Genomic DNA, 14,988 nt, shown 5'->3' on the forward strand with positions numbered 1-14,988 from the left:
AACAAACGTAATAGTACTAACTTAGGTGTAAAGTTACCAACGTAATTATTTTCTAACCAAAACGGCTCCCCAAACAAACTACGAAATAAAAAAAAACACAGATAGGTAAATTAGCAAAAAAAAAAAAAAAGGTGGGGGGTTTCTCGTTAGAAAAAATTTATAGTTCATGCAGAGTCAGAAAACCCCAAGGTTATACTACAAAACCTTCCACAAAAATTTGAACACGACCGATTACAAAAACTTTTATGAAAATGACTAGCCCTCTGCTAATTCTTCCACACAACCATCTATACCTGCTGCCATGGAAGACCTTCCAAAGAACTTCCATTGTGTGATAAGGGCTTTAGTGTACAATAAGTGCATCGTAAACCCTATCTATTGACCACGGTTGTATAGATAGGTCTGGCAACTTCCTATTCTTTGCCTTGGCTTGTCTTGTCTGCTTAGAGAAGCTCGTGACGGCCTGCGAACTAACGGTGCTAGTAGTAGTGGTGCCCATCATTAACATTGTGTTAAATGAGAGTCTGTTCTTGAAATTTTTTTTTTCTATTTTAGTATTATTTTCATTTGTTTGAATTCTTAGTTAGGTAGTACCTACCAAATTCATACCAATGCATTAAAATTTAATAGTATTTGACAGTTAAGCTGAAGTGGTGAGAGAGAATGCCTTGCTCTTGTGCCAGATTTTAATGAAGGTTACGGCTGAAAACTGAATTTGAATTTCCGGTTCCCGTTTGAAAACATGGTGTTTGTTTTTGTTATTGAAGGAAATGGAAGGTGTTGTAAGTCAAGAAGAGCCACTTTGCCTTACTGAATAAATATATAATATTGAATTCCCACAACTTTCATAAGTTCATTCTCAAACTACAAAGCATCAAAACAATAAACAAAAACATTTGGTTTGGCACATTTACTGCGATCTGGTGACAACTTTATAAATCAATACATTCGGACATCGGACATCGCAATTGTGGACAGGGCAGTTTTCGATGAGACAATGTGACGTCACTCACATTCGGATAAGGACACGGACCACGCACAGGTTTGGACTATTGTAGACGGGCTCTTACGATATTAATATTAGGTAGGTACTACGTCGACAGTTATGGCTACATTATATTAGTTCCGGCACACATTCAGATCATGGTTTTCGTATTTCTGATTTAAGTGAAAATAAATATGTTTTTATTGCACGACTAACTAATTTAAATTGTTTGGCATGCTTTATATACTCTCATGTTTTGTTTTTATGAAAAAATTTACTTCAAAAAAAGTGCTTTTCTGGTGTAAAAATTGCACCCTTACTTTCGAAACGTTCTTAGCATAAAACTTGTGCGACGCTTATGCATTGAAACATGGTATTATATACCAATGACTTCACAGGGGATGTATTTGTAGCATCCATTCACTTTTAATTTCGGGCATTTCTTAACATGACATAAGTACTATATTAAAAAAAAACATATTTGAAAAATTAAACAATAGAACATTGCTATGGCCTAAAAACTACTGTTGCAACTAGTATGGAATCTCACTGTTTCTATCTCATATACTTAATTTTGTTTATTATTTTAAAGCGACTATCTTAAATATATAAAAATTTATAATGGCTTGAAAATAGTGTGGAAAAATCTTTAAAAGTAAATAAATAACTGCCAATAATATGTTTCTTTTTGAGACATCAGATTGTGTTAGCATTAACAGAATTCAGACATCCTTTCACAAGTAGTTTTTCACTAACTGCAGCCTACAATATTTGTTGCAGCCTCTATATTATGGTCAGCCTTTGGTTAAGAGAACTTCAGTAAAGAACACAGTAATTAAGTTCATTTAGTTAGAATTGGTTGTATTGTCTTGGGAAAATTAACAGTACAATCCAGGTGGGGAAAATTCTTCTAGTATAATTTGATGGTTATAAAATGATGTCAAGTGCCCTTTAACTCCATGCTGTGTTGCATTTTTTTTGTTTGGTTTTACAGGAACAGTGATCAAGTATAATATGGATGAGCCAGGATCAGTTGCGTTGATTCCTGACCCAGCCAAAATAGAAGGGCTTGGATATTATGATTACTTTGGTAAGTGGTTAGAAATAAGTACTTGAATTAAAACCACACAATGTTCTTGGTCTCGCGGTTAGATTCGGAGCACTTTTGAGGAGGTGAACATGTTCTTGCCGAAGGTCACAGGACAAAGCTAAGGTGCAACAACAATCAGTTTTCAAGTTTCTGTTAGGCAGTTTGGTAGTTATAATGGGAAAATACAGTAATTACAATTACAATAAAACTCTTTCAATTAACCCCTTCCTGTCCAATATGTTAAAATGTTTTAAGTCCTGTCATTTTATCCATGTAAAATGTTGCCCATAAAATCTTTTCTTGTATAAAACTATGCATTTTAAAGTTGAAATCCGTTATTCATTAGTATATTAACACTTAATTCATTAATTAACAGAAATTTACAAGTCCAGTGTGTAAATTTTATTTTAAAAACGTTTTCAAACAATATAACCAGCATCTATTCGCTGCTTTTGAGTAGCAAGTATAATAATATAGACATCGCTAGTTGTGATCATTCATGTTTGGTTATGTTGATGACTATATAGAGTGTGCATACTTAATCGAATATTGATATAGATAGTCCCCGATTGCATGAAAAGGGCGCACTCTGTCTCATCCCGAATAAACTACATGTGATAGCCTGAACTGTTTCTTGGTTAGTACTGCCGTCACCCGGCCCTTTTAGAAGGCCCGGGAAGTACCTGATGGGCGCTACGGGCGTCGCGGTGCTGCTGTTGTCCGGGGGGGGGGGGGGGGGGCAGGCTAGTGACTAGTGAGACACACTAGGCCGTTGGTGATGGGTCGTGGGTACTCTGCCCCTGCATGCCCCACCAGGTACGTGGCTTGAAATCTATCCTGAACTCCCCTATTTGGTTGTGAGGCCGCTCGGCCGTGTGGAGGACAGTGTGGAGAGAAATAATCGTAAGCGATACAGTTTATGTTAATTTGCGTTTAATTCACGGACTTCTCCGGTGGTACGCATGGGTACGCGGTACTCCCTATGCGTACACTACGCGGTGTCAGAACCGCTACAAACACTATGCAAATGCGCTATGCGGCATCTGAGCCGTTGTACAGTTACATTAACATACGCTGATTACAGAACAAAACACGACACTAACATAACACTATGAATTTGCCACGGCAGTCTCGCGGGGCGCGGTTACTCATGCTCTGGAGACGGCCAGTACCGAAAGTTAACTGTCTTAGGGGGGCTCTGGTGAGCGTGATCCTAAATTACACTTTACACTTACTTGAGGTTGCAGTCGGCAGGCGTATGCGCGGCGATCTTAGCGAAAGCACGTTGGCTGGATTCGGCCAGTGCCGTAAATTGCGTGGTCCGCGACACGGTGCGGAACCACTTAGGAAGAAGGTCGAGATAAGCCTGGGTCCGCGAAATACATGCCGAGTCGACGTGAGCAGCAATGAAGTAAAAAGGTTTGGATATTAAAGCGAGTACAGAATGAACGATCGGTGGAACAAAGTGGAAGGCTGCTCACGGACTCACATCGATTCGGCGCGGAGTGGTTGGAGACTCCCGAACATTGCCTTCTCGCAAGGGAGGGAAACTTTCACCTCCTTTGTGAGTCGGTGCCAAAAAGTTACATTAACTTAATTTGCTCTATTATAAGCTAAAAACACGTTCCAGGTGCCCAATTAAAAGGTAGCACCTGGTAATTGGGTGCTTAAGGCTTAACAATTGTTTTAGAGTACCTATTTAATTATTTGAATTGTGGCATCAAGTTGGCGACTGTATATTTATTAACATATTGTCTCCCTGTGAACTGTATTAGTGGGATATTCCTAATCCGACTTGATCATTGTCATGGACACTTTAATTAAGGCCAGTGGCCACGGTGACTGTTAATGAGGTTCGTTGTCTGCTCCGTGTGTGCGGTGCTCGCACAGAGTGGCTACGACACAATTGTTTAATGTCTGTGAATTAATAATTGCGTCCTATTGTCGTGTCCCTTCATTGTTTTACGGGGTCGAAAACCCGGAGTTTCGTGCCCTTAAGTTTATTTGAGTCTAAAGGGGTCACGCCCGAGGCGCTAGCCTGACTCATTCCCGCTGGGCTAGGGGTGCGCTCCGAAAACAGGATCTGGTACTAGCGGTGCGGAGCACGGGCTTAAAGGCCATGGTCGGGACGACATCAGTACGTACTACAACGATAGTTATGGGCCCAGAACATAAGTTCCATTTACATTCGGGTCATGGTTTTTGTAGTTAGGTTTTTATTGCATGACACTAAAAAATTAAATTGTTTTGTATGCTTTTGTATACTTTGCATTGAAAATAAACATATTTCCCTTGAAAAGTTTTGTTTTAAAAAAAAAAAAAACTTTTAAAAATTGCTTTTCTAACATAAAAATCGCAACCCTTCTATTCAAACTTGATCTTAACAAAACATGTGCGACGATTATACGATATAACAGAGTATTATCGTAATCCACTCTATACACTTTAAACAGCTCTTATTCTACCACACACGACTAGATTCTTCCAACATGCATATGTTATCGGCACAGGGCTTATCCATCCTTATAAATGAACTTTTAAAGTAAGGATGATCTAATACTTCCTTTTCCACCAATTCCTGATATCCCAATACCACCAACGGTACGTTTTTACAATCAACATTTACAATTACTGCCACATGGTATTAATCAATAATAGTATGCAACTTAATTTTCTATGATTCTCTGATCTTAGATGTTCCTAAAGTAATTTTTTTGTGCTAATTCCAGATCTGCAATCCGTTTTACTTGCTATCACTTTTTTTAATATCATGTAAAGTTTTTTTTAAATTTAGGAAGATCATTTAATTTAAACGTAAAATTTCCAAAAGGGGGTTTTCATTGCAAAGAGGAAATTTTATTTTGAAATAGAGGGAATGGTTGACTACACATTGTTACACCCAGCTGTCCTTAGAAGGGAAACAATAATTCAAATCATTTAATAAACCAAACGTGTTTTGTTATAATTGTGGTATTTATGTAACTGCTACCCAAAGACAAGACATCAGTAGTTTTGTGAGAAATGTATATTATGCTTACTTCGGCGTAAAGCTGGGTGATCAAGACAAGAACTAGGTACCGCACAAGGTATGTCGTACATGTGTTGAGGGACTGAGACTGGAAAAATGGTGCAAAAAAATCAATGCCCTTTGCAATTCCAGTGGTTTTGAGGGAGCCACAAAATCATATCAACGACTGTTTTTTGCTGTTGCCGTCGTCCGGGGTCTCGGGCTCGAGTCCCGGTGCGGCTCCTAGCGGGAATGGCTGTTGTCGATGTAGTGTTTCCGGGTGGGCGCCAGACTAGCTCTGTTTCTAGTCGGTAGGTGGGTCGTGGGGTCGGTTACCCTGCGTGGCTCACTAGGACTGTCGGCGATGTTGCGTGGGATATGAGGAATTCCCTACTTGGCGGTGGTTGGGAGTCATATGGTTAATTTATTAGGCGCTGAAGTAGTGCAACAAATGACGTGCGTCGTTTATTCATGTGACTGTGGGCTTGGTGTAATACCGTTGATTACACACCACGTCGTACAGAGGGTGACGTCACACAATACAGAAGTTACACAATTACACAAAGTTAGTCTGAAAGTTACGTAATAAGACGTGGCACAAATTAACAAAAAATGTTACGTGATGGGACGTTGCACAAGTTTACTGAATGTTACGTGGTGGCGCGTCGCACAAGTTTACTAAAGACGTTCCAGATTCAAAGTGTCGCACAAAATTACTAATTATTACGTATTAGCGTGGCACTAGGCGGTTCTGAGCCTGGTTACTCAAAAGAGGGGTGAGGGCGATTGGAGGCGGCCAATCCCGTATATTAATGTCTCGAGGCGGTGTTCGCATCCACTGTAGTGGAGCGCGGACCGCAGCTAAATTCGTCCAAGTTCCCTTACGGGGTAGAGTCAGCACCGGAGCGACTGGTTTTAGTTCAAGTTTTGTGGTTCGGGAGGCGGCCCGTACCGTATATTGAAACTACCCCGCAGACCAAGTGTGGTGCAGGGGTTTTTAAAAGTTATGCGGCCGGATGAAGTCCTGGACTGAAATTGGACTGGGTACGCACGGAGAGATTAGTAAAAAGAGGTTTCGAGGAAGTGACTATAATTACCAGAAGTGAGTTCAATGCAGACAATGGATGATGTCTCTCCGTGGGACGTGCGTCCGCCCCGGTCTACGAGTCGCGCTGTACTGGTGTGATGTCATGGCGTCCGGCCGAGGCTTGGTGTCCCTCGCGCCAGGGTTGACCTCATTATGTTATTTTCTGATGTGACACATTAATAAGAGATTTTAAGGGCGCTAAATTCCTACATTAATTATTAAGGCTAAATTAACATTACTCATCCCTTCTACAATTTAGAGTTAGTATGTTTACGAATTATGTCCTTTAAATTATACGTCACACCAGCGACTGTTCGTCTCTTGCCGGACTGCTCTGGTGGGGGGTAATAACGAAACACAAGGGGTTAATAATTATGTCACATGGGTTAATTAACTAATCTAGGCAGAAGGCCACCAGGGGGACACTCACGTATCGACGTATTTACACACGTGAGTGCCCGGGCACTCCTACGTCGCACTTTCGTTAATCAACTTTTAATTTATACGTAATATTTTTTAATATTCTGTGTTTGTTTTTGCAACGTGGTTGGCTGTAATGTCGGTCTGTCTATTAGGGGGCCGGGTTCTACCTTGGTTGCTGGTGGCTCGCCTGACTTGGGTGGGCCATGGCTAGGGGCGCATTCCGTTAGCGGGGTTGAATACTGGCGGTTCCAGGTCGGGTTTTAGGGTGGCCTTCGGTCGGACGACGTCACTGTATGGTTAACGTTCAAGGTCGTAACGCAAAAACTAAGGACCTATACTTATATAGTCTTTGACATACACTATCCAAACATTCCTTCGGCCATACGACCAGTTATACTTTGTGAATCTTTTCTTATCCCAGGCCCAGTGCTACAGGAGAGCAATTCAGAAAATGAATGTGATAATGCTGATGATTACAAGCCTGAAGAAAATTCTGCATCCAAATTATTCACCCAAAATGTACTTAACGATTTAACTCATGACCTAAATCTGACAACAGATGCTGCTTAATAGCTTGGATCAAGATTGAAAGCAAAAATCTACTACTACTTGGAGTTTCGTTCTCTTGTCATAAGACTCGAGAGATGGAATTAACAAAATTCCTTTAAGATGAATATTCTCTTGTTTATTGTTATGATATTGACGGTTTATTAAATTTATGTAATGCCACTTAAAATCCAAGTGAGTGGAAGTTATTTATATACTCGTGCAAAAGTAACCTCAAAGGTATAATTTTTCACAATTTAAATTTCTTTTGTTTGTTACTCATTGAACATTCTGTGCATCTCAAGGAAACACATGAAAATCTCAAAGTTCTGCTAAAATGTGTGAACTATGAAAAACATTCTTCGGACAATTTGCAGTGATTTAAAAGTTGTTGGTATGCTACTTGGTCTACAATTTTGCTACACAAAAAAGCCATGTTTTATTTGTGAATGGGATAACAGAGCCAAAGACAAACATTGGAAGAAGACAGACTGGCCCAAAAGTAAAACCCTACAACCCGGTTCACAGAACATAATAAAAGTACCATAGTGATGGGTCGAGTCACCCTATTTCAGCATCGAGTCGAGTTCGAGTTAAACAAAGAAATTTATCTTCGAGTGGAGCTCGAGTCGAACTCATAGAAATTTGTCTTCGAGTCGAACTTATAGAAATTTGTAGAGATGAGTCAAACTTAGCGAGGTTCAAGTGGCAGAATGATGAGCGAAATAAATATAATTTAAATATTTTTCAATATAATATAATTATTGAAGGTTGCCCTTTTTTTTTATCTTCATACTGACACTTTAAGTAAAAATGCACATCCAAGTGACGAATCAGACTTTAAGTTGATGAAGACGGAGTCTTGTAAATTTTTTTGCAGCACTTGCATCTAGCTGTCTGATAATCAATTTTTTCGAAAATTTCCCAAATCTCTGCTCTTGATTTCTGTTCGTCACTTTGTGACGTCCTAGGCCGTACAACCATATCCATTCCACTAATATTAAACAGTTTATGATCAATACGACGTCGGCGACGCAAACATTACTTTCATGTGTAAACATAAACTTCAACAACCTCAATTTTCCGTTCGGCCATGGAAAAATGGTTGGAGATTTCAATTATTGTTGATATCGATTTGTCAATGTGGCAACATTCCCTGGCTGTATGATGACGTACGTAGGCCATTGGCCCGGAGTTAAAATGGCGGCTATCTTGTTTTTAGTAGTAAATATTATTTACTTCCAAAGCTGCCCAAATATTGACGATGTTTGTGGTCTTGTTCATGACTCAAACTAGAGAACATTTTTAAATTCCGTTATAGTTAAATAAAGGTATTTTGTTGCAATTAGAAATGTTAAGTGCATATTGAAGAATGGGATGCACTGTTTGCGGTTATACACGATCGAAAATAAGGCTGTGTTCCAAATAGGTAAACATGCGTGCTCACGTACTCGCTCTCGGAAGTGACGTCACGAGAGTGTTGTTCCATATAGTCGAGTGCGAGCACGAGAACGAGTGCGCATATCGAGTGTTTTTGAATGCATGCTCGTTGCGTACTCTCGTAACCATTTTTTGTTTACGTTTATGTCTGGACTATTGATCTAAAACAAAGGCAAATGAACAATGCACGTTTCATTGTAAGTACCTGTTCGTAATTAAACAACACGCGATGTCTTCATGTGATCTGTAAGACTTGGAACAAATATGCAACAAAGATGAACAAGTATGATACCGGTAATAGTACGGAAATTGACCCGGAGGTACAGGTTAGGATAGTTAATTTTAACATGATGAAACATAAACATATACATACATGCATTTAGGTGATGGATAAACCAACGTACATGTCTAAATGAAGCTGTTAGCATTGTACATTGTTGTAGGAAGCCTCATACACATGGGTGTGTTTACTTTGGAGTATGGTTGTGTTCCAAATGGCGAGCACGCATGGAGCATGCACTTTGCACGCAAGGAATTGTGGGTGTGAGTATGAGCACGAGTGCAAGTGCGAGTGCAAGTGCGAGTGCAGATTATTTGGAACACAGCCTAAATAATCTTCCGACGTCGTTTTCAAGGTTTTCAGTGTTGGATCAGAGGTTTTCCACTAGGTAGGCCTAAATAATTCGTTTTATTTTATTTTACTTTATTTTAAAATACATGGTTTGGTTAAGTACCTTCACGATTGGAAATTGTTCAACATTATGGTCGAGCCAAAAACTAAACTTTGACGAGACGCGCTCGATTTTTCGAGTCTCGACCCATCTCTAATGTACCACTTGTTCAACAAAGCGAGGTACATTAAACTTCACATTAAACTCGGATTAATGCAGCAGTGCACCAAAGCACTTCCAAAAGAAGGTGACCGTTTCCAGTATTTGGTAAAAAAAAATTCCTAAAATATCTTATGCGAAACTGAAAGAAGGGGTCTTTGTTGGACAGCAGATCATAAAATTAATGAAGGAAATTATAGTATAGTATGTTCAATAATACGATGAATCCTGTAGAAAAAAAGGCCTGTGTTTCTTTTAAAGAAGTTGTGGCCACACTTTTAGGTAACAAAAAATTTCCATTTTACAAATAATGGTTAAAGAAATATTGGAGGATTACATGGCATTAGGATGTAACATGAGTGTTAAACTTAACTTCTTACATTCTCATATTGATTTTATCCCTGCAAATCTTGATGATGTCAGTGAAGAACAAGGAGAACATTTCATGATGACATAAAGGACAGGAAAAGAAATATCAGGAAAGGTGGGATGTAAAGATGATGGTGGACTACTACTTCATGCTTAAAGAGATGGCACTGCTGAAGGAAGACAATCGAGGAAGAGAAGTTTCAACCCTTGTCAGACAGATCTTGAAGTTAAATCAACGAAGACAAATTAAATTGTCAGATAATGTTGTGTTTTCATAACAGTCATAGAATTTTAAAGTGAGTATAATATATTATACTATTGTCACTGGAATTTAAGTGCAGTGCAATTTCATACTGGTTTATAAAATACATGACTTTTAAATGAAACTCAAATAAATTGTTCACGCTGCTAAAAATTTTCATTTACTTCAGGGGTTTTATTTACCCTGGGCCTAAACAAGCATTTTGGGATGCTAAATAGTGCATAACTTCTTTAATACTTGGTTTATAATTAAGATTTAGCAAATAATTTAGATAATAATGCAAATCAAATATGAAAAGTGAAATCACTCAAAAATATTAAGTTACAAGAGAGAAAATGGGTGAAAACAAACTTTATTTTACATATTCAGAAATTATTTCTCTTGCAATGTACTTAACATTTTTTAATGGTTGCAATTTTAATAATTCATTTACATTATTATCTAAATTATGTGCCACAATAGTCATTATAAACAAAGTATTAAAGAAGTTATGCACAATTTAGAATCCGAAAACACTTGTTCCAGCCATGGGGTGTCTTGCTACCCTTTAAAAGAAACTCAAAATTGAATTGTATAAATACCTTACGTGATACAGGAAAAGTAAAATCATGTTTGACATCAGCATAAAAAATACTTCTAAAATCACCTTACAGTCTCAAAACATTGTTCCAAAATTTTAAAAGGTTGCATTGTGTAACTGAAAGATAATTATTATTAATATTATTAATAATGCAATTTTTATCAAATTATATATATTTAAAATTTTTATTCATTTGTCAATATGCAGTGTCTAAGTTAATAATTTTTATGATTTGGTCTTAAATTGAAGTTAAAATAATTCATTAAAGAAATATTATTAAAACTACTGCAAATAAACATACTTAGCAGTTATTTAAAAAAACAACAATTTTTTATTATATTCTTCCTGATACCTCTGACCTGTGCTTGTTATCAGCCAAGAGCTGAATATCGGCCAATAAACTTTACAGTATGAGGTATCTGAACAGCCCTATTTTAATTTGAAAAAAGTGAAGTTTTATTGGAAATACTTTTTTTTTAAATATATTTTTTGTTTTGTTTTCCATTACAGCACTTCACATTCCAGCAATTTTTTTTCAAATTGTTGTTTGAAGGTACTTGAAAGATGTAAACATAGGTATGCCTACAAAGTTTAATTCATGTTTGGCAAGTAAATGCAAAGCAGTAAAGCAAGGGTTTGAAGAATGGATGATTCAGGATTACAGTTGTGCAATATTTTTTGCTTTCTTTTTTTCCCCCCCAGGTTTTTCTGTGTGTTCTGGGAAATTCTATTCGTCACAAACACTGTATGTGAGCGGGGCACCCAGAGCTGCCTTGCTGAAGGGCAAGGTGAGTAGCTGACCCTCTTCCTGCCTCGTGTCAACTGTTGGTCCTCATTTCTCCCATGACAGGCGTAAAATATATTTGAGGAAAGAAATTTCAGAAATTCACATTTGTAGTTGACAAGCACTACATTATTAATCACCACAGAAGCTATGAAAGAAATATTTGTAGGTATCTGGCACTAAGCTACAGTACTCTTAGAATGTTTGTTTAGCATTTCAGTTAATGTTTTTAACATAGAAAGAAATTGTACTTTTAACATAGATATTAATATTCTATGTATACAAATGCATACACACTCTTACATAGATACACATACAAATTGTATGTGTATAATATTCCTTAAAAATGAAATTTCTGATTTTGCTTGAATCTTATTTTATTCTGTATTTTGATTTGAGGTACTCATAAGGATCAAATTCAAGATTTGTATTTGAGGAAAAATGGATTCGACCCATCACTCGTATGAATTTCAGCCTCCTTAAATGCTGGAAATCACAATGTTGAACCTGGTGTGCTGTGTATGTGGGAGCTCCCTTGGCAGCTTCTCGTACGCCTCACAGCGGTGTCGCCAGGGGCTGGGCCCGACAGGGTGGTGTGGGGTCCATTCCTCGCAAGGTCAAACCTGGCTTTTCCCCCGTCATATAGTCACCCTGACATTGACAAGTAGTTAAGCACTGCAGTCCATTCTGGCTTATCTGTTCGCTTTTGAATTCAACTGTTGAAAGAATTAAGTGCTTTTAACTGGGAATTTAAGAATTTTTCATAAGCTGGGATACACCCAGTTAGGTTGTTAGCATATCAAGAGAAATATTTACTCGACTTAACATCCTATAAAAATATTCTGTGTTTGAAATTGATTATTTACTGCTAAGATGGTTTTATTTTGGTTAATGCACGTTATGGTAAAATTAAACGAAAAGCATTATTTTTATATCTCTAAAAATGTTGCAGTGGTTTAGGCAAGTGATGGAAGGGTACTGAAAGGAGATGTTCAGCTGTATTTAATTAATTAGTTCATACAGACTGTAAAGTTTTTATGTTTATGGGTTGGTACGGAGGAGGAAGTGTTGTTTGTCGGAACATGGTCGGATATGGAGAGTGTTTTGTTTAAGGTTGTATTGCCGTTTTGTTTTTTGTTCAAGGATGTAGAGAGTTGTGTTATGGAGAAACATGGAGATATAAATGTGCTGATTAAGGATTCATCTTGGTCATCATTACAAACATAAAACAGACATGAATGGTTTCTTAGGTACTGGTGTTCGGTCTGACGGAGGAACCCTGGCAGCCGCTGCAGACCCACGAGCAGCTGGAGGGGCGGCAGATGGGGGAGTACTTCGGCTCGGTGTTGTGTGTGCTGGACCTGAACGCGGATGGCTTTGACGACCTGGTTGTGGGCGCACCCCGCCACTCGGCGCGTGGCTCCCTGGCGGGCGACCACGGCCGCATCTACGTCTACCTCGGCAGCCCGCACGTACGTCCCTCTGATCCACCACCCAATATTATTGTTTACATCTGCATGCACTCGTGCTTTTCCCTTAGTGTTAATGTGATATATCCTGATTTAAAAGTTTTTTGACTCCATAACATTAAATATATATACATATATATATATATATATATATATATATATATATATACACACACACACACACACACACACACACACACACACACACACACACACACACACACACACACACATATATACACAATTCTTTTTTAGTTTTGGTAAAGGTTGAGTCCTGAATTTTTTTCATTTTAAATATTTCTCAGGGAAAGCTGCAAGACATGAACGACACAGTAATCACCGGTAGTTCATGCCCCTCAGCAAATTTTGGGACAGCCATGGCATCTATTGGCGACATAAACATGGATGGTTATCAAGGTATGTTTGTATGTCATACAAGTTTGTTTATTTTATTTAAGAATAATTTTTTTTCAACCTAAAGTGCTAAGTTTTTATTATTTTTTCTATAGTTAAATATTCAAATGTGTTGGATTTGAGGAGTTACGAGGAAGAAGGTCCTATAGCAGGTGTTTGTAAGTTACGAAAGTCAAAAAAGTAGCCTCGAAATAAACGGTACTAATGCGAGTATTCAAAAATTTTGATTTTCAACAGCTTTTTTCCTATCTTGCATTTTGTTTTTAAACTCCTTTCTTCAGTGTATAGTCGCACATTAAATATAAATACAGTAGTTGGAGGTATGAACTCAACATGAATAAAAGAAATCGGAATGAATATTTAGAAGTATAAGTAAATGTAATGTAATGTAATATAATATAATATAACTTGAAATACAAAATGTAATGTCTAATAAAAGTTGTCTGTAAATGTGCTACCTAGTGTTAGATTTTTAAGTTTTTTTATTGGTTTCCGAATGATGGTTGTAATATTTTTGTTAATGTTTCATTGTGTTTATTATTATTATTATTATTATTATTATTAATAATATTATTACTATTACTATTAAAGTACCTTTACAGGCATCTATTTTAATATTTTGTACCATTTTGGAAATACATGAAACATTATCATGAAACTTTATTTTAATGATATTCAACTACTTTTATTACATGGTTAAATTATTCTATAGAGAAGTCTTCACTTTTGGTCTTCTAGTGTCACTTATCAAGCATTATTAAGTATGTACTCCTCAACATGGTTTGTATTGGAGTTGAAATGATCTTGATCTACTCAGAAAGACTGGTGTATATTTTTCTTGCAAAAAGGGAATTGGTTAAAACTAAGAAATGTTAGTCTTGGAAATACTATGTTATACCGTCAGGAGGCATTCCTGAGCATGTAGGTGAATATAGGAAGAGTGAAAGGATGACTTTAAGAGCAATTACATTTCTTGGCAGATCTTGCTGTTGGTGCACCGTATGAAGACAAGGGCGCTATCTACATCTATCACGGATGCAAAAATGGCATGAAACCAAACTATGCCCAACGCATCTTGGCTTCCGATGTTGCATCCCATATTCCCCTTGCCGGCTTTGGATTCAGCATTTCATCTGGGCTGGACATTGATGGCAACCACTACAACGGTACAGACTCTTACAGAACTCTTAGTGCTCAAAGTCCAACACAAATTTGCATTATGGATGGTACAACCTGGTTAAATTAGAAATGTTCACATTTCATATATGTATTAGTAGTGTACTCTTGACTACATTAACCTAGTAACAGGTGAACATTCTGACCTGACATGGTACATGGACAGTGCCATACAGTAACTGGGTGATAAATGGAGTTGAAGGACCAAGCTCCTAATATGTAATATCTATTAAATTTATATACTGCTTTTAGTTATGATAAGCTGTCCCAAAAATATCATAAAGCCCTTTCTATAGTTCCCTATTATCTTAAACATGCAGACTTTTCTTATCACTAGAGACCGGATTATATGTGATTGCATATTTGCATATGCATTTGCATATTTAGCCCATTTTTGTTGGTTATTGCATATTTTACCTAAAATCTTGCGATGATGCATATTTTCGCTATATTTGCAATATTTCTGGGTAGGATAGTTAATGATTGATAATGACCAAATGAAATCGTAAGTTGTAGCTGGCCATAT

General features: G+C 37.5%; 1 protein-coding gene across 3 annotated transcripts in view; it reads left to right on the plus strand.

The window, feature by feature from the left end:
- Nucleotides 1–14,988, plus strand: part of LOC134527386 (integrin alpha-4-like) — a 155,716-nt gene that overhangs the window by 84,191 nt on the left and 56,537 nt on the right. For all 3 annotated transcript variants that reach the window (XR_010074179.1, XM_063360034.1, XM_063360033.1), the window contains exons 7-11: nucleotides 1,980–2,075; nucleotides 11,322–11,407; nucleotides 12,654–12,875; nucleotides 13,178–13,289; nucleotides 14,267–14,452. Coding sequence is in view for 2 of the 3 variants with exons in the window: in XM_063360034.1 (XP_063216104.1) it covers nucleotides 1,980–2,075; nucleotides 11,322–11,407; nucleotides 12,654–12,875; nucleotides 13,178–13,289; nucleotides 14,267–14,452 (702 nt within the window). In the remaining variant the exon portion in view is untranslated. The remainder of the gene's footprint in view (nucleotides 1–1,979; nucleotides 2,076–11,321; nucleotides 11,408–12,653; nucleotides 12,876–13,177; nucleotides 13,290–14,266; nucleotides 14,453–14,988) is intronic.

Source organism: Bacillus rossius, chromosome 1 (assembly GCF_032445375.1).
Source record: "Bacillus rossius redtenbacheri isolate Brsri chromosome 1, Brsri_v3, whole genome shotgun sequence".
Taxonomy (NCBI): Eukaryota; Metazoa; Arthropoda; class Insecta; order Phasmatodea; family Bacillidae; genus Bacillus; species Bacillus rossius.